At 37.4% G+C, this 25,477-nt stretch overlaps 3 protein-coding genes and 1 long non-coding RNA gene across 18 annotated transcripts in view; 1 reads left to right on the top strand and 3 right to left on the bottom strand.

Annotated features, from left to right (window-relative positions):
* Positions 1–927, bottom strand: part of LOC147870742 (structural maintenance of chromosomes protein 6-like) — a 36,931-nt gene extending 36,004 nt beyond the window's left edge. For 9 of the 12 annotated variants that reach the window (XM_087342023.1, XM_087342024.1, XM_087342026.1 and 6 more), the window contains exon 1: positions 538–586. In XM_087342023.1, the coding sequence (XP_087198149.1) occupies positions 538–571 (34 nt within the window). In that variant the 5' untranslated portion in view covers positions 572–586. Of the gene's footprint in view, positions 1–302; positions 484–537; positions 587–801 lie in introns of those variants that run through there. The other 3 variants (XM_087342029.1, XM_087342035.1, XM_087342021.1) reach the window with 3 other exon arrangements.
* A 2,976-nt stretch (positions 928–3,903) lies between these two features.
* On the bottom strand, positions 3,904–22,557 carry LOC147870740 (uncharacterized). 2 transcript variants are annotated; one of them, XM_087342037.1, is made up of 10 exons: positions 22,364–22,557; positions 13,288–13,360; positions 12,989–13,149; positions 12,519–12,603; positions 12,211–12,380; positions 11,741–11,825; positions 11,439–11,611; positions 10,968–11,052; positions 10,660–10,829; positions 3,904–10,555 (listed from the first exon to the last, which is right to left on the bottom strand). In XM_087342037.1, exons 2-10 carry the CDS (start codon positions 13,356–13,358, stop codon positions 10,476–10,478), a joined length of 1,080 nt encoding a protein of 359 aa, XP_087198163.1. In that variant the 5' UTR covers positions 13,359–13,360; positions 22,364–22,557; the 3' UTR covers positions 3,904–10,475. The 2 variants fall into 2 exon arrangements, with proteins under 2 accessions (XP_087198163.1, XP_087198164.1); XM_087342038.1 differs by lacking the exon at positions 22,364–22,557 and adding an exon at positions 15,239–15,979.
* LOC147870741 (uncharacterized) lies at positions 15,774–20,711 on the top strand. Its single transcript, XM_087342039.1, has 2 exons — positions 15,774–15,843; positions 16,199–20,711. Exon 2 carries the CDS (start codon positions 17,834–17,836, stop codon positions 18,761–18,763), a length of 930 nt encoding a protein of 309 aa, XP_087198165.1. The 5' UTR covers positions 15,774–15,843; positions 16,199–17,833; the 3' UTR covers positions 18,764–20,711.
* Positions 22,558–22,608: 51 nt separating the features above from the next.
* On the bottom strand, positions 22,609–25,471 carry LOC147870739 (uncharacterized). Of its 3 annotated transcripts, none has more exons than XR_015533204.1 (3): positions 23,683–25,471; positions 23,504–23,551; positions 22,609–22,827 (listed from the first exon to the last, which is right to left on the bottom strand). It is a non-coding gene; the product is annotated as an uncharacterized LOC147870739 (long non-coding RNA). The 3 variants fall into 3 exon arrangements; XR_015533205.1 differs by having other exon boundaries at positions 23,732–25,471; XR_015533203.1 differs by having other exon boundaries at positions 23,504–25,471.
* Between the last annotated feature and the right edge of the window lie 6 nt (positions 25,472–25,477).

The raw sequence follows: 25,477 nt of genomic DNA, 5'->3' as shown, positions 1-25,477 counted from the left end.
ACACACCCTAATCTGTGTTTAACACAACACCACAGGTAAACTTGAAAATGTTACTTTTGGAGGTACTTACTCTAGATGAAATATGGTAAAAGAAGGTGCAAGTATTATTGCCAAAAAGAACCTAAAATTTAATTAGATAAATGTATTGTGTCACTAAAATAACAAGAAATAGACGCTGCATTGTGCAATTGGAATCTAAACATTCCAACATATATGTCCTAGCTATATATAGAGCCCCCACTGGCAATGCTGACTTTCCTAAACAAGTTACAAAGCATTATAAATTATCTTTATAAACCTACAGCACAACATCGTCAACTGTGGTCCCATTATCATCAATACAAATTATCTTATTGAAATTTACAATAAAAATGTGTAAAATGCTCGAGTAGCATCTTCCAATGTCATGGCAACAGTTAATTTCCCCATAAGAATCCAAAATTACTCCATCTGATCACGATGTATGACTTCTAGTAATATTAATAATAAAAAATCGATCTCCAGTTATCATAAGTACAGAATACCAATCAGACTCACAAATGAAGACACTATTAAAGAATGTATCTCTCATCGAATGAAAATTGGGAATGAGTATTAAACAGCCTTGATGTAGATTCAAAATTTAACACATTAATAAATAATCTCTTAAAAATGTATAAGCAAGTTTCACCACCAAAACAGTGACAAAATATCTGAAAAGAATGATTGGATCACAAAGATAAAAAAAGATTAACTAATTTGTCAATAGTGGAACAACCAAATAATGAAAATTCACTGCACGAAATATTTTAAAATACTTACTTCCTCGAGGTCTAAATCAGATTAAATGTGAGAATCAGACTAAACAACCTAGAGCAACCCAACAAAATAAAAGCAGTCTGGAAAACATGAAAAAATTAAATCATGGAAATATTCTACAGAAATATTTACCTCATTAATAAAGATAAATGATAATGTAATAAAAAATATTAAGCTCTTAGCAAATTATTTCAATATTTCTTAACAAATACAGAATCTATTAATAATCACGTTGCAAAAAAGAAGCAGAAGACGAACAAAATATGTTAGTTAAACAATCCCAAACACACGAAGTAGAATGATGGCGCCTTCGTCGTCGCGACCAGAGATGACATTATCAGAAACGCAGAGAGAACCACTATTCTCGTCAGCACTTCAAACACATGTGCAATATTTTTTGTTCTTCCTTTGTGTTCAAGTTGATTTTATTTTTCAAATTGTCTCCCTTTCTCTGTTGTTAAACATCAACTTTTCTCATGTTATACTGTTTAGGCTATCTCCATTCATCCTGTCTTGATTTTGCTACAACTGAAAACTATCCCCCTGCTATTAATGTTAATTTTCAGAATTCTTCATCAAAACATAGTTTATGCTGATTCAATTTGTAACTAGATACATTCTCTTTGGTAGAGAATGTTAGGTTCACTATAACACTTTTTCAAATATTTCTGAAGTTGTAAAGTTGTTTCCTGGTCTTTAATATTCACACTGTGTACTTTCTTCGCATTAAATCTCTCCCTATTAAGCTTTTATGCTACTCACTGGTTTTGTAACAGTCACTCCCCAACTGTTGTAACCACTGGATATTGATCGTTATCTCAGTAAATTTCTATGAAAGCTTTTATATCAAGTATAATTGAATGCTGTCTTTTGTCCAACAAGATGTGATGGATATGACTGTCTCTCTTCCTATCGGGAAACACCAAAATGTATTTATACATGTCTCAAAGTGGAACATCATATGCCTCACAGTCAGACTTTCCAATTTGGAAAATGTGTTATCTAATCACCCTAAACCTCTAAATTAGCACACTAAAATGAAGTGAAATTTTATTTATTTTCCTAATTCTTCTGTTTAGGGTAAAACTAAAGGATTTAATATAATTTAATTTATTTTTCACAATATGAAGCAATTAATTACATTTTATATTTTACGTAATTTTAAACACTGTTTTCAAGGCCACTTTCTCTGCTTTGCCATACCAAGGGTTCAAAAAACACTGCAGAATATCCACCATCCCAACAGGAGCCAAACCTTCTGCTGCATTAAAGATTTGTACCTATTCTATCTTCCTACTTATAAACAGGAACATAGTAAATTAGGACTCTACACTCAAATTCCAAAAATAGTGACCATCTTCATTTTCCACCACTTAAACTTCCTCTTTGGCCTTTCCTACCTCTCCTTCTTGTATCTGCCTAGTCTCTGTTCACCAGTCTACGTTTCTCATCCCCCTATCACGCTCAATCAAATTCAATGTTCACACAAATTCATACCCTGGACATATCAGGACAACCGTGAATGTTAGTATCATGTTCCCACTACCATTTCAGTCCCCAAAGTAACCACTTTCTAGATCGTTGCTAAAACACACACACAATTCCATTCAAATACTTATTATCACCATACAAGGCATCCATACAGCCTACAAACCACCTAATTCAGAAGCTGGCAAAGGAACTGCAACCAACGCTAAACATATAAATGACATACAGTTTATATGCTAAATAACCTATGAATATATCAGCACCAGAAAAACAAAAATCGTTTTCCCTTAACACACAACAGGCTATAAACTCTACATATTCAGCTCTCACAAAGCTACCTGCAAGAAGTGGGGTTCCTTCAATGTTATTGAAGAGATATATTACTGACCGCTGTCTAACAACTGACAATCTTGAAATATAGATAAGACATGAACTGCTCCGAAATCCGTAACACTTGATAACTATAAACAGAAGCAAAAGGGATACAACACTGTACCTCAGACACTTCAATATTCCTGTGACAATCTGACTTCAATGGTCTTATGCCTCGGCCCAGAATTGGAGTCCAGCTAGCAGCCTCAAGTATTCGCATTTAAATCCCTAGTTCTCATACATTAGAGGTTAACAAACTACTACCTCTGCATCTGCACCTCCACATTTCAAACGCACTAAGTCAAGTATGGCTCACATTCCCACAGAACATTCAACCCACTGCACCTCAAACTGAGGTCTCCCCATCTTGGGTTTGTGTGTGATATGTCACTACAGCTACACCAGGCATTGCCAAACATTTCAGCTCACGGGGTCCTCTTCAATGTTTTATGAGATTCCACACAGCAGCTCTCAAATCTCACAGTTTTAATATAAAATTATGTTTCAAATAACATGTCCGACAGCTACTTGTGTACTGCTGTTTAAATGAAATTCACATTTCATTAACATGTGGGAATATACAAGAATAACAAACAAACACCAAGTTTAAGCTTCGGAATTAGTAAAAATAGATGGTTATAATCTTTCATGCTCTTGTGATTGCCCCTAAAACTATTTTACCTCTTTCTAATGTGACCTATCGCAGACACTGACCCTGACACACTTGAGCTAAGCCATGACCAGAAGCCATGTTCCCTTGTGCTATATGCTCTGACCCGACCAATGAGACTTGTTAGCCAGGACAAACAGTAGCCACGTAGATGACACTAAACTGGGTCAAAAATAACAAAATTTAACATCATCTTCCCTCTTTTTATAAGTCTGCTTCCTCCTCCGAAACCCCAACAATTCCTGATGCATTTCTTGTCGCTTACACCCAAGCTAAAAGATCATCCAGCCTTCATTCGCATTAGAACCACTGAGTTTCAAACTGTTACTTCCTCATATTCATAACCACTCTCACATAAAATATTCAATTACACGACTTAATGGATTCAGGATTGTTAAATGCTCTTTCCTAGATCCTGCTGAAACTCTTATGCTCATTTAAGGTACAATATTATGCTTTCAAAGTTTTCCTATGCATGCTCTTTATGAACATTGAACTGTCTGCAATGAGTCCACACGTCAGGTTAAGGGAAACAAGCAGGAAACAAAATTAATTCAAAATAGACAACGACAATCTCAATCTGACTACTCTCTCCTTTTTATAACATTCAAGACAAAAATCTGACACCAACACGACAAGTGGGCATTAAACAACTGTTTCTGTGTGTGTGTTTACATTCATAGTTACTCAACCTGGTTCACACTCTCACAACCATTTCAGTAACATCCCCTCTTCTTCAAACTACTTGTTAATATGATCTTTGCCATCAGCTTTACATAACCTGTCTGTCCATTAAACAGTACAACTGCTTTATATTGCTAAATTATGAACATTATTGCTAACAAAAATTGTAAAACTGCACACGCATAGCTGCAAAGACATATAACTTTAAACAGAGTAATTCTTTGACAGATCCATAAGAAAATTCTACACTTGCCCTAAAAAAAGGGGAAACCTGGGATTCCACATGGACAACAAAGTATTCCTTACAACAAACAGTACAAACATCATCAATACTGGAAATTACATTTTAACTTTAAACGAAACAGTTTCTGACATGCCTTTAACCACTTTTACAATTTATATATATATATATTCAGAGATTATCAACAGTTTCTCAACACAAAGAAATAGCAAGCTTTGTTCTACAAAGACTTCTGACAGAACAGTGTATGTAATTTCTAATGCTGTGTGAAACCAAGAGATGAATTGTGTAACTATCACTGCACAAGGTATGTGATGTAGATTGGTTTATTTGTAAAGACAATCCCCAATAACTATTTGTCCCAGTGTGAGTACTTTCACCTTTCTTCAAGCATGTCTACCTTGAGGGTTTGTGACTTACAAAAGAAATGGCAATTTCACAAAGAGGCAAGCTTGGCCAATGTAAAATATTGCAATGTCATGCATTTCATGCAGGAGAATTGAAAAACAATTACCAGTAAAGGCGTGTAGAGGCACGCAGTGTTTCAAGTGACACAAGATAAGCAATGATACTTGTATTTTACCAGTCCTCAGACATCCTCCATCCATACTTCTGAAATTCAAGCAGAGTAATATGATCTTCTCAAAAACATTTAGCTGCTATACAGAGTAAAAACAGTATGCAATATTTTATCACAGCCAGTTATTTTAAATCCACGATCACATTCTTTCAAGGCCACTTGCCAAAACTGGGAAAAACTTCCCCAAATCCCTGTAAGACACCTCGATAATGAACTGTGGTTCAATAATGTGCTTGTGCCATTCATCATAGTCAGATGCCATAACAGAGAAGTTACTGGATATTTTATCCACACTAAACTTGATTATTCTTTAATGCATCCTTCTTTGAACACAAGGTATAGCAAATGAGGTTTACAGTAATACACCTTTACTCTAAGTATCTTAAAGCCAGTAATCACTAGGGGTTATAAGGACTAAATTAAAATTACAAATAGGTTGTAAATGCACAATAAGGGTGAAAGATACAGGCACTGTCAATTGAACATTCATGAATCCTTTCAAATCTGAACAACTTTTCAGTTACGCACAAGTCACATGTTGATATTTTAATGCCCAATTGTCTCTAAAAGCAAATATATCCTTATTTGCTCATTCATATCATATAGTGAATTATCACTAGTCTTTAACTATGCTTTTTCATTTTATTATACAATAAGTGTATAGTGAAAAGACACAATCACAACTCGTTTAATCAATACCTACTCATGAACATATAACGAACAATTCATGTCAATAAGGCAAACAGAACAGCAAAGCAATAACTCTGATCTGCCATTAAAAAAACTAACATAAATATAGGTATCCAAGAGCATGGCCCTATGGAAACTATGAAAACTATTCAGTATTGTTTTTGACATACAGGACTGCATATAAATACAAGAATAGCAAATTCCTATATAAATCTTGTGTATTATCATCAGGCATTCAACATCACGACAGTGACTGCAGATGCCTGCACTGTCCTCTTCTTCTGTGTCAAGCAAACGAGATCAAACTTTTAATTACTAAGAAAACTTTGTCTCTGGCACGCAACCTGATATATACTTAAAAGAACTCGACTCTATGATATTCAAACTGCAACATTCACTTCTACTCAACAGACGTCCATCCACATGGTTTCACCCATACATAAGAGATTCTTCACATACAAAAATCAATTCTCCATGAAATTTGTAAATACGGGTTCCAAAACTTTTAATGGTCACATTTCATGTACACTGTATAAGCATGTATGCACTTATTAGGTGTACATATATAAAGACATATATGCATGTATACATAAATGCAAAATGCTGCTCCATCAGTTTTCATTCATGGAAGACACATATACATATCAATTGCATGTAATACATGAAAATAGTAATATTACTAAATATCTCATATAATTTTGTAATTATATATATTTGCTTTAAACACATTAACTGGCTAGTTACTGTTGAAAACAATGTACATATGAAATAAGTTCCCTCTTTCAGTAATGCTTTGCTTTCTTAGCAAACATAATTTTATAATAATAATATATATATATATATACATATAAACTATTTGAAAATGTGACTTCCTATATCACCATTCTTGAAAATCAAACATAATCACATAACTTGTAACATAACATAGTCAAAAGTATGATAATGATAAACTTTTCAAAACTGAACATCAGTCAGAAATGACTTGAAGCTTTCACAGTGACTAAATGTGATAAAATCTTCTCAGGCAACCAGCAGCATCAATCTGGAGCAAAGTCCAGCATTTCAGAAACCTACAGGGAATGATGCGACATGTCGCTGCTGTTTCTTGTTAAATACATAATCAATGCAGCCAGACCAATGAATGCATCTGGATCTTTGTGTCAGAAAGACCTGATCAGTATCGTCTAAAATCCACAAATCAGTCAAAAGTACCGCATCGTCTATTTTGTAGGATTATTTCACAGATCATGCAATTTCCAAACTTCTGCACGTAAAATATACAACGCCTCATCAAAATCAGCGTGAATACGAGCGCTTGAAGCATTTCAGTCAGTAATCACTTGTTTCACAGAAACGAGGCTACTAAACAAATGCTGACTCCATACTGTGCTATGGGCTCAAGAAGCCCTCCCTATTGTCATCAGCTAATTTGCAGATGCCTCAACAGCTGTCAAACACGTAAGATCATGCCATATCCATATCCACAAGACAGTCACTGTCAAGTTCATTACTTTTAGCTGGAACTTCTCTAGTTTTTTGCTAAACATTCCAAGCATCCTGTTCATTTCACCTTATCAATTTGCTATTATTGCAATGTACGAGGTGCGATCAGAAAGTTTACAGACTGCGCCTATAAAAACCTGTACACTTATCTCAGGTATTAAATTCATCCATCACCCTCGGAGTAGTTCCCAGCGCCGCTGCCAAGCCTGGAAGCATCCCTGGAGATCTTTCTTTGTCAGCCTGTCAAGCACCATCTGCGATTCTGCCTGAATCTCTTCTATCGTCTCAAATCTCCTTCCCTTTAGCTGAATTTTCATCTTTGGCAAGAGGAAGAAGTCACACGGCGAATAAGGAGGGTGCGGGATGACAGCCATGGTGTTTGAGGCCAAAAACTGCCGAACTTTGAGGGCGGTGTGTGCTGGCGCGTTGTCATGATGCGTCGCATGTGGAGTTCTTCCTTTAGAATCAGCTGACAGGTCCCATAGCCTATCCCAACAATGTCGCACAAGTCGTTGATGGTACGACGTCGATCTTCGTAACATTTTCGGGCGTTGTGCTCGAAGATGGTCGTCCAGAATGCTCGTCATCATCGACAGAGGTTCGGCCATTTTTAAAACGTGAATGCCACACAAAAGTTTGCGGACTCCCCAAATGCTTGCTTTAGAATTTCATAGGTTTCCGTAGCCGTTTTGGCGAGTCTTTGGCAAAATGTGATGCACACGCCATTCCGAAATTGCAGGAGGGTCGGTGTAATGCACTACCAAAACGCCCGTAACTAAGAAACAAATGCTAATTCGATGATGCCGGCTGGCACACTGATTCACTATGATTGTAGGCCGCACCCCCTAGCGGCAGAAGCTCGTACTACATCCGGTTCGCCCTCTATTGACACAGTCTGGAAACTTTCTGATCGCACCTCGTAATCTGCAAACCGGATACTGTGCACCTGTTTTCCATTAATTTTTCTTGGAATAAACAGTGATAATTTCCCTCAAATGCACAGCTAACTGATATTCGTAACAGACACACGTTAAATTGCCTTTGAGGTATAAACTGCATTTTAAGTATTATTTACTGCTTACTTAAACCTCACAACAATAATGAATTAAATCTTATTATTAAGAAACAGATAAAACATAAACTGCAAGATTTGAGATTCTCAAATTGGCGAGTATGAAGATGGCTGTCTTCCAGGTTGTAGTGCCGTGCTGGTAAACTTTCACCAGAATACACGACGCTACAATGCTGAAGACAGCCATTTTTAATGCTAAAATCCATTCAGAGACACTGGTAAACATCGCACACATTTTAGTGAACAAGGCTTGCAGGCATAACCTTGAAAACATAAAGAAGAAATGTTAAGCTTATTTCAGCAAGCTGATGACAGGATTATAGGAAGAGATGATTCACAGATTTCTTAGTGGCACTCACCTAAAGTAAGCAAACTAAAGTTATTATTGGTGTTTTCCCAGAACTGATAATTGTACCATTTGTGTGTTCATTTTTGTGCCTGTGCGTAACAGACATTTTCAAGCATATACAGTGAAACCTCGATGCATCGTTTCGGCGGGGGTGGGAAATAAAAACGATGAATACGGGAAAGCATTAAAAATTTAAAAAAAGCAATGTTTCTCTTTCAAAGTTACTTCTTTTTACCAAAAAAGTCTTTAATGGACAAATGGTTTGTCGAAACTTTACGTTTTAAGCCAAACAGAGACCTTTCCACATTCAAAATGTTTTCCTCGTCACGTTCAATAATATTATGCGCATAAAAGAAAGACTAAATCAAGCGTATGTAAACGCTCGTGCAATTTGCTGGATACTGCACGACTTTCACATTTCGTAGAAATGTCGTGTCCTTCGGATGAGCGGCACAATTATCTACAAACAGCAAAATCTTTCTGCCTTGTGTGCCCATGGAGGCATCCAGAGAACTTAAGAACGCCGTAAAGATGTCTGTGGTCATCCAAGCCTTTTTGTTGGCGTGATATTTCACCGGACGTTTTTTCATGTTTTTGAAACAACGCGGTTTTAGTGATTTTCCAACTACAATCGGAACCCGTTTGTCACTACCGTCACTGTTAACACACAGAAGAACAGTAATTCGGTGTTTTGCACGTTTTCCCCCGTGGCAAGATTCACCTTTCAATGCCAGCGTCCTATCCGGGAGGGCGTTGTAGAAAAGTCCTGTCTCATCCACATTATAAATGTCCCTCCAGCAGACTCTCGAGCCACAGCTCCGTTCTTTCCACATCCACAGCAGCACTTTCGCCGGCTAACTTCTTGTAGACCATACCATGTCGTTCTTTAAATCTACTAATCCAGCCATTCGACGCTGCAAAATTTTCAATATTCAGTCTTGCGGCTATCGTCTTGGCTTTTTCCCGCAAGATGTTGCCATCAACAGGAATTCCTGAGGCCCGCGATTGCTGGTACCAAGTGAAGAGGACACTTTCTAGCTCACTGAAAGTTGATTTCCTTCCGGTTTTCCTTTTTTTGCATGAATTACCGCACTTGTCAGTTTGTTTTCGGATTTATTTCTTCTTTGCAATCATTGAATTTAAAGTAGATGGTGCTAATCCAAGGCGTTTAGCAAAGTCGATTCTTTTTTCAAATGCATTTTTCTCAACTTCTTTTATGATTTTTAATCTTTCTAGAAGAATTCTGACTTGTTTTACTGGGCGAGAGATGGTACAGGAATAATAACAAAATAATTAACAGGAGTAAGAGGAATAACAAAATATTTACGGGAACAACAACAAAAGTATAGACTGGAACTATAACAGGAAGAATGGAAGTACTGTTACTGCCGAACTCAACGAAACGTAGCTGTAGAAGACACTGAACCACTGGAAACGAGATGAACCAGAAAAATGAAAAGTGTCGCCGGCCTTTCCTTTGTACTTATAATAAAAGCATTTGTGAAGAAATTCACACTGCACATGCCATCTGGCATCGCTGGAACGAAATATGAGTCACCCAAATTAAAATCGTAAAATTTCTGACAATGAGCACCGCCATTCACTCCAACTATCACCCCTCATTCCAAAAGAATGGTTTGGCGACATAACATGTTACCGCTACTGCGTATTCCAAAAACATTGTGCGTCTTTCGGTATTAATTTATCTCAAAACCCAGCATTTTAAATTCTCAGAAACGATCATTGCGGGAAAATTTTGGGCCGGGACTAACATTTTTGAACGATCGATGCGATAAAACGATAGTCCGAGGAACGATAGAAGCGGCAAAATGTAACATTATTTTATATGGGATGTATTCGGGACCGAACAAAACAGACGATGCATCCGGGAACGATGGATAGACGTTTCACTGTATGCAGACAAAATGTACCAAAATTAAATTAAATTTACAGCACCTGCAATAAGTGCGTTGCAACAAATAAAAACAAAAATGATGAACACAACTTGTAGTACAATTATCTGAACCTTTAACAAATAACGAACTTGTCAATAATAACTTTAGCTGATGCATTTTTGGCTTCTTGTTCGGAAGATCCATACCCCACACCTGTGAACATACAGCATCACCTATTGGTACTGCTAACCTCATCATAGCATACACATTCACAAACATAGCACTCATCGTATACCCAGTGCTATGACTCAACTAACCTGTATCCTGATGATTCAAGAATTCTTCTTTTTGTTGCTTGATCACAATACACGTGTAGGAGTATAGGCCTCCCGCAGCAACACCTCCTTCATAAGAAGGAGCCGGCCAATTCCTGGAGAGACATATTGTCTCCAATGACGTAATGGGGTCGAGTGTGATGTCAGAGTTCCTAGCAAACAAAAGGACAGACGGTTATCAGGTCAAGACTTCAGATACACCTGGTGGTTTACTTTCATACTTTTACAGGTTCCCTGTGCTGAAAGAAATATTCTCTGTACATCAGAGAGAAGTAATGATGAGCACTTACTTTTCGGAAGGAAGAAGCAGTTTGACCAAAATAATTTTGGCAGCTGCTTCTTTGGCTTCTTGTGTTGACCCTCCAAACCCCACACCTGTGAACATACAGCATGTATAAAGAAAAATCAAGTAGTTTTCATCTAGGATTTGACATGGGCAATGGCATTTGTAACAGGGAATTGATAAGGACGCGGTAGCGTTTGAGATTAATATTACGTTAGATCCCAAAACTGCAGAGTAGTCATTTTTGTCTGACATTCTTAATACAACAAAGTTAAAAAAATCAACCAGTAATCCAAATGTAAGAATGAAACAGTATGGTTCATATAAATATTAAAAATAATTTCAAAATTTTCTAGGGAAATTATAGATTACTATGACGACACAAAATCATCACCTATCGGTATTCCTAACCACATCATAGCATACACATTCACAAACATACCACTCTTCGTATACCCAGTGCTATGACTCAACTAACCTGTTTCCTGAAGCTTCATATATTCTGCTTCTGCTTGCCTGGTCACAACACAGGTAAAGGTGAACAACCTCTCCTGTGTTGGACCACTCCTGAAAACAGGTGCCGGCCAAGAAAGATATTTGCATGATTCCTTCAGGGCCCGAAGGGAATTTGGAGGTATCAAGCTGGACTTGCTAGAAAGAGAAGGAAAGACAGTCAAGACTTCAGATACACCTGGTGGTTTACTTTCATACTTTTACAGGTTCCCTGCGCTGAAGGAAATATTCCCTCTACATCAGAGAGAAGTAATGATGAACACTTACTATTCAGAAGGAACAAACAACTTCTCATAAATAAAAGAAGCTGCGACACGTTTGGCTTCTTCAGCTGACTGGCCAGTGCCCACACCTGTGAACATACAGCACGTTTAAAGAAAAATCAAGGAGTTTTCATCTAGGATTTGACATGGGCAATGGCATTTGTAACAGGGAATTGATGAGGACGCGGTAGCGTTTGAGATTAATATTACGTTAGATCCCAAAACTGCAGAGTAGTCATTTTTGTCTGACATTCTCAATACAACAAAGTTAAGAAATCAATCAGTAATCCAAATGTAAGAATGAAACAGCAAGGTTCATATAAATATTAAAAATAATTTCAAAATTTTCTAGGGAAATTATAGATTACTATGACGACACAAAATCATCACCTATTGGTATTCCTAACCACATCATAGCATACACATTCACAAACATAGCACTCATTGAATACCCAGTGCTATGACTCAACTAACCTGTTTCCTGAAGCTTCAAATATTCTTCTTCTTCTTGCCTCGTGACAATACAGGAACAGGTGTGTGAGCCCTGCTCAGCGAGTACTCCTTCATAAGAAGGAGCCGGCCAATTCCTGGAGAGACACATAGTCTCCAATGACGTAATGGGGTCGAGTGTGATGTCAGAGTTCCTAGCAAACAAAAGGACAGACGGTTATCAGGTCAAGACTTCAGATACACCTGGTGGTTTACTTTCATACTTTTAGAGGTTCCCTGCGCTGAAGGAAATATTCTCTGTACATCAGAGAGAAGTAATGATGAACACTTACTCTTTGGAAGCAAGAAGCAGTTTATCCAAAATAATTTTGGCAGCTGCTTCTTTGGCTTCTTGCATTGACTGGCCAGTGCCCACACCTGTGAACATACAGCACGTATAAAGAAAAGTCATGCAGTTTTCATCTAGGATTTGACATGGGCAATGGCATTTGTAACAGGGAATTGATAAGGACGCGGTAGCGTTTGAGATTAATATTACGTTAGATCCCAAAACTGCAGAGTAGTCATTTTTGTCTGACATTCTTAATACAACAAAGTTAAGAAATCAATCAGTAATCCAAATGTAAGAATGAAACAGTATGATTCATATAAATATTAAAAATAATTTCAAAATTTTCTAGGGAAATTATAGATTACTATGACGACACAAAATCATCACCTATTGGTATTCCTAACCTCATCATAGCATACACATTCACAAACATAGCACTCATCGTATACCCAGTGCTATGACTCAACTAACCTGTTTCCTGAAGCTTCATTTGCTCTTCCTCACGCTGCTTCCGCACAATGCAGAAGTGTTTGAACTTCCGATCATGCGTCAGCTGCCCCTGGTAAGCAGGAGGTGGCCAACATCGGCAAATGCATATCAACTGCAGCAAACGGATGGCGATGTCAGAATTCCTAGCAAACAAAAGGACAGACAGTTATCAGGTCAAGACTTCAGATACACCTGGTGGTTTACTTTCATACTTTTACAATTTCCCTGTGCTGAGGGAAATATTCCCTGTACATCAGAGAGAAGTAATGATGAACACTTACCCTTCAGACGTGCTGCTGGCACATGCAGCCGTTTCCTCCTGCCTCACCCTCTTTGAAGGACCAGGTTCCATTGCTGTGAACATACAGCACGTATAAAGAAAACTCAAGCAGTTTTCATCTAGGATTTGACATGGGCAATGGCATTTGTAACAGGGAATTGATAAGGACGCGGTAGCGTTTGAGATTAATATTACGTTAGATCCCAAAACTGCACAGTAGTCATTTTTGTTCTGACATTCTCAATACAACAAAGTTAAAAAAATCAACCAGTAATCCAAATGTAAGAATGAAACAGTATGAATCAGATGTTCCCCTCAACAGAAATCTTCAGTATTGAAGGGAAACCAGGGTTTTTAAATAAGCTAAATAATGTACAATAAAAAATTAGATAAAACCCCACGCGCTGGGAAAACGTGTAATTATTGACGTTGAAACAAATACGAGTAGAATGAAATAACAGTACGAAACGACGCTATGCTGCAGAATTCCGCCCCAAAACATGTAATGACACACACCCTACCACTTGCAATCTGGTACCTTGAAACAGTCGGGTGCTTCCTCAAGTATAAACTTTAACCTTTTGCAGCTGAAACTTGTGAAAATAATATTTAAAAATAAACTTTCTTTTTCTAACAAAAAACAGCCTCCTCAACCGGTGAATGCTCTTTAGCGAAATTATCAATGCTTACTGTCAGAATGATAGAAAGCAGAAACATTATACTCTGTGGCCAAATGGCACTATCACTGAACGCTCTTTGTGGTACACTTTATTACCACTGTGTTTCAAAGGCGTTATGCAATCGTATATTACCTACGATAGATGTGACAGACAGTAGGAGTGTCCCAAGTTACATCTGTCATTTCCATACGGTTATCTCTGCACGAATATCATAAAATGTAAATGTTATGCATTGATGGAATTTCTATAAAAATCCATATTATACTGGACCAAACTGTATCCTTGTACTTTAAATACATGCTCAAAAGCTGTCATTACAATAAAAAAGTCATTCAAATTCTGAATGAAAGTTCTGTAACAAGTGAATAATAAATCGGGCATGTGAATTCTTGCAAAGCAGAAGCAGGCTCCTGACCAGCACATCAACATCCAGTCACAATCCCTGCAAGATTTCAACACTGGTATAGTGAAGATAGTTTCAACAAATGTTCTCAAACAAAATGAACAACAGCAAGACCAGCAAAGAACATTCACATAGAAGACACACTGCACCTTAAATTCCTTGCATGTGTGGCAAGGTCTGTGTTGGAAGAGCTGGCAAACCAATCAAAAGAAAACACAAGATACACACACAGATTTCAAACTCGGCGTAACATTTGGGCTGTGGGGCTTCCATAAAAATAAAACTGTAACAGGCACAGTACCTTCGCCCTCAGTCGGTACCTGGCGACTAACGCACTCAAGCAGTACGCGTCACAGCCAAAATTTTATCTATGAAATCTTCCACATTCAAGTCTTCACTTTGCACAAATCCAGAATACACCTTGGCCAGATATAGTTTATAAGATTTGTATCACTGTGAAACACCAGTGTTATTAAGATCTGAGCTTGGTATGTTCCCTTCAGAACATTCACTCCTATATGAAGTTTATAAACTTGACCAAGAGAATTACATGAGCATGAATTACAGAATAATAGCCAAACTGATTTCAAGAAATTCTCTTTCATATTTTATACAATAATAACGAAGACATCACAGTTAAACAACTTTTCTTTTACAACTATAACCAAAAAAGTTAACAGATTTCAAGAATTTCCCTTTCCCACCAGTTGTATTGATTATCAGGGCTAATGAAGGGTAGAAGATGCATAAATAATAAAAAAAAAGAGCTAATCCAAACTATTTTGTTTGGTGCATTCACAGAACTTCACAAACTGCTTAACGTTCCTCACACAACAGACCTTCTTTAAGAAACAGTTTGTAATGCTCACTTGTTCTGAAAACTCTTTAGACTCTCCCTCATGACAGCATGAACTTCACTCTCATTTGTCTCATGGCAGCACTGACTATGTCCACTTCACACGCACCACTTTGAAGCCATTTTTCAGTTCACTGTCAATCTTTTCAAAACTTCTCATAGCACGCACCATGACATGAACTTTTGATTTCCTGATTTCTTACTAGATCTGGAGAAAGTTTCCCCCATAATCAAACCAGTGTTACTGGACTCCCAGAAAACTATGCCCAAAATAAGCCATCAGTAGGTCAGCCTGGTATATGGTGTTCTTTCAAGGATGGAATCACTCAATCCCTATCACATACTTTTATTATAAATTCTGTTGCCCATTCTCTGTTCTCAAATTTCCTAAGTACACGAAGCCTTTGTTTTACTGTCAGTAGAATTTTATTATGATTTTCATCCATCTTCTTTAGAACACCCACCCCCACCCCACAGGCAAGTTGAAGGCTTTCACCTGTGTTTCTTTTATCTTCTTACTATAAAAATTTCTGATTCCTCGTTGTCTTCATGAAATGACGTCATCAAATAGCGTTATCCATAGCCGAGTCACCTTTAAATGTTCATTCCTCAGGAATGGTAAGAGTAAGGGTAATGTAACCAATATGTAAAATGATCAGTAAATAAAGACCTTTAAGAATCTGTAATGTATTTTGTTGTAATTATAATTGCTTATATATTTATTGTAATTTTAATGAACCAATGTGTGCAATTTTTAATGCATCTGGCGGCGTTAAGCGCCCGCCTCTCGAAAACCGTAACAGATGGATCTGGACATATTGCGTACGAAATACGTATTACCTCTAGAGCTTTCCATATCTGTTTTCAGATTTTACATATCACAAATGGTTTAGGTTCTACAAATATTTATTTAGCGCAATCCACTCGCGTCATTTCTTTACTTGGCAACTTGAGTTCATTTTCTTCCCTACAGGAAGCAGAACAGTCACGACTTCAACGCCTCTCTCTAAAGGAATTCCGACCATGAAATACACAAGAATATGTAGGCTATCATATGCCGAGTAAACAAATAATAACGCTTCACTACCAAGCCAGTCGCATTATAACAGTTCTACAAGCAGCACGTGGCATCGCATTATTGGAAAACATCAGAAAACTAAAATAAGACGTTATCAACTATTTGAAGTACCAGAGCCAACAACTCCAACAAGGTAAAGTGATACTAATAATACTACTCATATATATACTCGATATATTACGATTACGAAAATAAGAAGCGAAAGAAAGAAGACTTACAATGATACACGAGACGTAGAAAGTTGACTGACCAAGAACAGTTTTCCTCTGAACAGCGACGTAAAGAACTGAAATATCAGACGTATTTAAGAAATAAAGAAGAGCGAAAGAAGACTTACAATGATAGACGAGACCATATTAACGACACACGTAGAAAAACTTATTCGGTAAGAACAGAGGAGAAAAAAACAAGACGCTGAAAAGGAAAGTATTAGATATCAAAGTAAATTAGTAATGAAGAACCAAGGACGACTGCTAATAGCAGCACATTTCAACAACGACGAACATCACTGGCTTGATGAATCGACTCAACGTTCCAGTAAATCGTTTTATGATTGTTGTGCACATGGAAACCCTGATGAACTTAGAAAACTCTTTTCTCTTCGACATTTTCGCAACAAATGTCGTGTTTACAACAACATGATGGCATTCGCATCATTTCAAGCGAATCTCATGGACTTCGGAATTAGTCGACCAGGGCCATATTGTTTTAAATTGCATGGCCAAATTTATTATAACATGAATGCGGCATCTTTTCCGAAAGATAATGAGAATGCAACTTTTGGTCAACTATTTATGATCGACGAAGAAGAAGAATAGAAAATGCACGTCAGAATTCGAAAGGCGACACCAAAGAAGAAATTGTCACGAAATTAACTGATATAATTTCGCGCATTAACGTCCACGCAGAATCCTATCGCATGATGAACTACCAATACAAGCTTGAAAAAGAAAACGCTGAGCGTAACAACGAGTCTGAACCGGAGCTAAACTTGGTTATGTCGATGTTTCCTGGAGACGACAAAAACAGGTACAATCCGAAATGGAGCAATGACGTCGCTGTTGTGTGTCCTAAAACCGACGACGGTGACATTCCTGATTCGTATGTTGTTGTTTACAGTACCAAGGAGCAAAGACTCAGACGTCTTTCGACAATGAATCCATTCGTTGAACCCTTTGTCTATCCCCTTCTGTTTCCTTACGGCACAATGCAATGGCATAAAGACCTCAGACTGAAAGATGCTAAAGTTGGTGATCGTTTAACACGAGGAATGTTCGCTCGCTATAGAATCGCTACTCGCGAAAAGGAATTTAATCCAATCACAAAAAGTGGGAAACTTTTCCAACAATATTTGGTTGATACTGAAATTAAACGTCAAAAAGACGTTATCAACTACTTGAGGTACCAACTCCAACAAGGTAAACGTGTAGATAAGTGCAGCAGTTTGAAAGCAAACTTGCAAAAGAAAAGAAGAAGAAAATCGGGCGCATTAAAGTTTTGAACTCATCGTTCGTTGGATCGCCACGATACATGTTGGAACTGTACCAAGACGCAGCAATGGCAATGGTCGCTGCTTTCGGCACGCCGTGTTTGTTCATCACCATTACGACCAATCCTAATTGGCGTGAAATTCGCGAAAATCTCGAACCACATAAAACACCACCAGACAGACCCGACTTCGTTGACAGAGCATTCAAGTTGAAACTCAATCACTTGATGGATTTGCTGACCAAACATTCAGTTACGGGAAAGTCGCTCGCTTACGTGTACGCAGTTGAGTTTCAGAAGCGAGGACTTCCGCATGCACATATCCTTTTAATCCTCCAAGAAGGATCAAAAATTAAGACTGATGAAGATGTTGACAAATTCATTTGCGCTGAACTACCAGACCCCGAAACAGAACCAAATCTCTACGACATTGTTACGCGTAACGTGATTCATCAATGTAGTCCGCGTTGCATGAAGGGAAATGAGCGTAGTAAAGGTTTTCCCAAACACTTTTCTCCTTGCACAATAATCGTCGAAGACGGTTATCCAAACTACAAACAACAAAATAATGAACGCACTTACTCCGCAAAAAATGGATTTGTCGCAACAAATCAAGACGTTGTTCCATACTGTCCGTATTTGATGCACGAATTAAATTGTCACATCAATGTTGAGTCCGTATCGTCGATTACTTCAGTAAAGTACCTATTCAAATATGCTTTTAAAGGTGGTGATTTGACAAACTATACAATCATCGAAGGAGATGAGCTTCACTACGACGAGATCACCAACTACCAAGACAGTCGCATGATCACTGCTCCAGAAGCAGCACATCGCATTCTTGAAAATGAAATGCACAAACACAGTCATGCAATCAAACGTCTGCCTGTGCATTATTATTTCGAAATTCCAAAGCACTATACGTGGAGAGCAGGAATGAAAGGTACCAATGATGAAGAAGAAAACTGTTGAATACGAACAAAAGACGAACTTGAAGAAACAGAAGTCATGGTTTCCACGAAGAGATGGTAAACACACAATCGGACGCCCTAGAGATCAAGAAACATTCCATCTTCGTGTTCTTTTGATGAATGTGAAAGGCGCAGAAAACTATGAGGACTTAAAGACTTACGACACTGTCACTTACCAAACATTCACAGAAGCCTGTTTAGCACGTGGACTGATCGAAGATGACGCTGAATGCAAGAAGGTGCGATCTACCAAATGCCTTATCAGCTACGTGTGTTGTTTGTTCAGATTCTAATCCATTGTCACCCATTGCACCCCGAAGAGCTTTTCAATGATTTCATCGATATAATGGCGCAAGACTTTAAAAAAACAAGATAAAATTTCTGACTCTGACGCACGTGACAAAGCTCATGCTAATATTAATGAATTGTTAATTATTGAAGGGAAAAGTTTGAAAGACTTTCCAACACTGCCTCAGGAAATTAAAAAATTACAGACAGTAATTAACAAAGAATTAACTGTTGAGGAACACATTGGAATTGGTGAAGAAATGTACAAATCATTCAACGAGAAACAAAAGGAAATCGTTGACTTAATACTTAATCATATAGACGAAAAAATAACTGTCAAAAACCTGTACTTCTACATTGATGGTCCAGGAGGATGCGGTAAAACTTACACATATAAAACATTGTACCATTTGTTAGTAGGACGACAAAAGAAAGTCACTACGATGGCTTATACAGGTATCGCAGCAAGTTTGTTGCCTAAAGGAAACACTGTCCACAGAGTAGCCGGGCTGCCCGTTCCTGTTTTGCCTGACTCTAACACCAACATTTCGATAACGGATAACAGAGGAAAAGAATTGATAGATACAGACGTATTTATTTGGGACAAAGCACCAATGGCACCACGGTATTGTATGGATGTACTCGATAGAACTTTGCGAGACTTCACACGTTGTAACTTACCCTTTGGAGGTAAAGTTATGTTGCTCGGTGGAGACTTTAGACAGATTTTACCTGTCTTACGCAATTCAAACAAAACGTCAACACTGTATTCAACAATAAAATATTCGCCTTTGTGGAAACACTTTAAGGTCACGTCACTGTCTGAAAACATGCGCGCCACACCCCAAGCTATAAAATGGACTAAATTCTTACTCGACCTCGGCGAAGGACGCCTCAACGACCACGACGACATGGTAGAAGTGCCTGAAAACATGGTTTCCACGGGCGATTTAATCGAAAAGATTTGCGGAGATATCATAAGAAACAATGACATCGAAATGCTCGAAACTACCGCAATCCTTGCTGCAAGAAATTGTGACGTCGACGAAATAAATGAGAGAGTTGTTGACTTACTAGACGAAAAGACTGAGCGAATCTACTCGAGCATTGATGGTGTCGAAGACTCGGACATAGAAAAGTTCAGTGAAATGGTGACACCCGAATACTTAGACACTTTGCGACCACGATCACTGCCCCCACATAATTTGCGACTACGTAAGAACGCTATTGTCATGTTGGTACGTAACTTAAGCGTTTGGGAAGGATTAGTTAACGGAACGTGTACGGAATGTCAACAACACTACGTACGTGGAACGACAGATATTGATGTTGGTGACCGTCAAAAGTACATGATTTTGGAAATAAATAGATTAACTCTAAATGGAGTACGCACATTTCAAATAATGAGAATTACACAAAACAACCAATTAATGTATGGAAAACATTGGAAATTGCAAAGTGCGGTCGAATTTGTGGACATTAACGGTACTGGAAACGACGGACATTTTAAGGCATGGCGACGTTACAACGATGAATGGCTTATCTTCGACGATAATCATATTACAAAATCTAGGAAATTTATCGATTAATGTAAAAGTGTAACACTCTTATTATTCGAAAGAATCATACAATAACAAATTTTAGGTCATTTCTTTACTCTATTCTGTTGTCTTCGTATATTGCCTTCAAAAATTCACTTCCCTCTTTTGTCATACTATTTCAACACAAACAATACGTAAGTTGACTGACCAAGAACATTTGGCCTTTCAATAGCGAAGTAAAAACTTAAAGATCAGACTTATCTCACAATTAAAAAAAGCTAAAGCAAAATATTAAGAGAAGAAGGAAAGGTAAGTAAGACTTACATTCATAAACGTAAAAAAAATATGTAAAAAGAACAGAAGGGATAAGAAACAGACTAACATTTGCAAAGGTTGGGTTTTGAACGTAGGAAGTTGACTGACCAAGAACAGCGAAGTAAAGAAGTAAAATATCAGATTAGAAATCAAAAAATATCAAGCCAGTCGCATTATCACTGCTCCAGAAGGAGCACTTCGCATTCTTGAATATTGACTGACAGTTGGCCTAAAACATCAGAAAAGTGAAAGAACACGTTATCAAGTATTTGAAGTACCAACTCCAACAACTTCAATAAGGTAAACTGATACCCATTCGATATATTACGATTACGAAAACTATTATGAAAACTGACTTTATGATCGATTTTAAGACGAAGATTTGCAGGGGTGGGGCTGGACGTAGAAAGTTGACTGACCAAGAACAGTTGGCCTCTGAAAAGCGACGTAAAGAACTAATCCGTCAGACCTATTTAACAAATAAAGTAAAACGAAGGGAGAGTAACATTCATAAACATAGAAAAACGTATACAACAAGAACAGAAAAAAATAAAAAGAAAAAAAAACACGAAGATTAGCAATGGTGTTGCTGGACATAGAAAGTTGACTGATCAAGAACAGTTGGCCTCTGAAAAGCTACGCAAAGAACTAAAACATCAGATTACAGGAAGCTCTCCGAAAGGATTAGCCATCGTTGTCGACAAAAAATGACGTCATCAACAATATCACCTTATATTTGTTTACACACGGGTTAGTTTAGTGTCTTACTCAAGATTTTAAAACGCAACCAACCCCCTTCGGGGGGTTGGTCAAGTGTTTAAATCCCCCATTCGGGTGGGTTAATTTAGTTTCTTACTCAGGGGTTAAAACACTTGAATGAGACACTAAACTAACTCCACTTTGGGACTAACCAAGTTTGGTTGCGTTTTACAAACTTGACCAACCCCCCCTAGGAGCTCCAAAAGGAGCGCCCTGCTCTAGTATAGACAAGTGGGTGGGGAGTGGAAATATTCTACTTGAGTGTGCCCTTTGGAATGCAGACAAATCACATATTGGATTAACTGACAATTCATCCTCAAATAGGAATGATCATACCAGACACGGATTACAACTTAATTCAGAAGGCAAGTAGAAGCTTGTGCAACTCACTGCTAATTAGATTAGGTGCAAACTGGATACCTGTAATCACTGATGTAAGATCTAACCCTTCTTTTAGGCTTAAGCCCAAATCTGTCACCAAATACCTGAAAGATGTCTACATCAATGCTAATAAACCAGTTCTAAATTCAGAATACAATCAAGATAACAATTCTGTGGTGCACCATCATAACATAAGAGGACTTTCAAACAAAACTGATCAACTATCAGTGTCCATTAATAATATATACACACCCTAATCTGTGTTTAACCCAACACCAGAGGTAAAACTTGAAAATGTTACTTTTGGAGGTACTTACTCTAGACGAAATATGGTAAAAGAAGGTGCCAATTTCTCTTGGCAGCTGCCTTCTTCGTTGCCTTGGATTTTGCAGTAGTCTTCGGTCTCGGCGCTTCGGCTTCTTGGTAGGGACTTTTGTAGCTTTCTTAGCCTTAGATGGCAATTTCTTGGCCTTCGGCGCTGGAACCTGCTTCTTTTTCTCAGGAGTCTTCTTCACCGGCGTTTTTTCGAAGATTTCAGCTTTGCCTTTGTAGGTTGCTGCTGTTTCTTTTCCTTCGGTGCAGACGTTGAAGAACTCCTGCCGCGAGCAGTAGTAACTACTGTCGGAGCCTTCTCAGGCTTACCAGAGGATAACTTGAACGAACCAGAAGCTCCTTTGCCTTTGGTCTGCACAAGCTCTCCCGATGCTACGGCTGACTTGAGGTACTTTTTGATGAACGACGCCAACTTTTCAGAATCGACCTTGTAGTTTGCTGCAATATACTTAATTAGATAAATGTATTGTGTCACTAAAATAACAAGAAATAGAAGCTGCATTGTGCAATTGGAATCTAAACATTCCAACATATATGTCCTAGCTATATATAGAGCCCCCACTGGCAATGCTGACTTTCCTAAACAAGTTACAAAGCATTATAAATTATCTTTTTAAACCTACAGCACAACATCGTCAACTGTGGTCCCATTATCATCAATACAAATTATCTTATTGAAAGTCACCATAAAAATGTGTAAAATGCCCGAGTAGCATTTTTCAATGTCATGGCAATAGTTAATTTCCCCATAAGAATCCAAAATTACTCCATCTGATCACGATGTACAACTTCTAGTAATATTAATAATAAAAAAGTCGATCTCCAGTTATCATAAGTACAGAATACCAATCAGACTCAGAAATGAAGACACTATTAAAGAATGTACAACACATGGATTGAAAATTGGCACTCAGTATGAAACAGCCTTGATGTAGATTTAAAATTCAACACATTCCTAAATAATTTCTTAAAAATGTATAAGCAAGTTTCACCAAAAAAAACAGTGATAAAATATCTGAAAAGAATGATTGGATCACAAAGATAAAAAGAGATTACCTAATTTGTCAATAGTGGAACAACCAAGTAATGAAAATTCACTGCAAGAAATATTGTAAGATACTTACTTCCTGGAGGTCAAAATCAGATTAAATGTGACAACCACACTAAACAGCCTAGAGCAAAAAAACAAGATAAAAACAGTCTGGAAAACATGAAAAAAATAAATCAGGGAAATATTCTACAGCAATATTGACCTCATTAATAAAGATAAATGTTAATGTAATAAAAAATATTAAGCTCTTACTAAATTATTTCAATATTTCTTAACAAATACAGAAAAGATTAATAATCACACTACAAAACAGAAGCAGAAGACACAACAAAATATCTTAGTCAAATAATCCCTAACACACTAAGTAGAATGATGGCGCCATCGTCGTCCCAACCAGAGATGACATTATCAGAAACGCAGAGAGAACCCCTATTCTCGTCAGCACTTCAAACACATGTGCAATATTTTTTGTTCTTCCTTTGTGTTCAAGTTGATTTTATTTTTCAAATAGTCTCCCTTTCTCTGTTGTTAAACATCAACTTTTCTCATGTTATACTGTTTAGGCTATCTCCATTCATCCTGTCTTGATTTTGCCACAACTGAAAACTATCCCCTTGCTATTAATGTTAATTTTCAGAATTCATCATCAAAACATAGTTTATGCTGCTTCAATTTGTAACTACATACATTCTCTATGGTAGAGAATGTTAGGTTCACTATAACACTTTTTCAAATATTTCTGAAGTTGTAAAGTTGTTTCCTGGTCTTTAATATTCACACTGTGTACTTTATTCGCATTAAATCTCTCCCTATTAAGCTTTTATGCTACTCACTGGTTTTGTAACAGTCACTCCCCAACTGTTGTAACCACTGGATATTGATCGTTATCTCAGTAAATTTCTATGAAAGCTTAGACATCAAGTATAATTGAATGCTATCTTTTGTCGAACAAGATGTGATGGATATGACTGTCTCTCTTCCTATCGGGAAACACCAAAATGTATTTATACATGTCTCAAAGTGGAAACATTATACACCTCACAGTCAGACTTTCCAATTTGGAAAATGTGTTATCTAATCCCCCCTAAACCTCTACATTAGCACACTAAAATGAAGTGAAATTTTATTTATTTTCCTAATTCTTCTGTTTAGGGTACAACTATAGGATGTAATATAATTTAATTTATTTTTCACAAGAATTAGGATGAATCATGAACTAGATTGTATCATACAGGGAGCACATATTGTGAGGCTGATCAAAAGCAAAAGGTTAGCCTGGCTTGGCCATGTTGCAAGAATGGAAGGAAACCGGGTAACTAGAAGAGTGATGGAATGGAGACCGATTGGAAGAACGATGAGAGGGAGACCATGGAAACGATGGATAGACGACGTGGAGGAGGATGTGAGGACGATGGGAGTAAGAGGATGGAGAAGAATTGTGAATGATAGGACAGTATGGAAAAAAATCATTGAACAAGCTAAGACCCACACAGTGTTATAACGCTATAAGAAGAAGAAGACATGAAAATAGTAATAAATATCTCATATAATTTTGTAATTATATATATTTGCTTTAAATACATTAACTGGCTAATTACTGTTGAAAACAATGTACATATGAAATATGTTCCCTCTTTCAGTAATGCTTTGCTTTCTTAGCAAACATAATTTTATAATAATAATATATATATATATATACATATAAACTATTTGAAAATGTGACTTCCTATATCACCATTCTTGAAAATCAAACATAATCATATAACTTGTAACATAACATAGTCAAAAGTATGATAATGATAAACTTTTCAAAACTGAACATCAGTCAGAAATGACTTGAAGCTTTCACAGTGACTAAATGTGATAAAATCTTCTCAGGCAACCAGCAGCATCAATCTGGAGCAAAGTCCAGCATTTCAGAAACCTACAGGGAATGATGTGACATGTTGCTGATGTTTCTTGTTAAAATACATAATCAATGGAGCCAGACCAATGAATGCATCTGGATCTTTGTGTCAGAATGACCTGATCAGTATCGTCCAAAATC

The sequence above is a fragment of the Zootermopsis nevadensis genome, unplaced genomic scaffold (genome assembly GCF_977971745.1).
Source record: "Zootermopsis nevadensis isolate Lab colony 2312 unplaced genomic scaffold, Znev_1.0 Znev_ptg000204l, whole genome shotgun sequence".
Classification (NCBI taxonomy): Eukaryota; Metazoa; Arthropoda; class Insecta; order Blattodea; family Termopsidae; genus Zootermopsis; species Zootermopsis nevadensis.
This window is presented reverse-complemented; position numbering and strand designations above follow the sequence as displayed.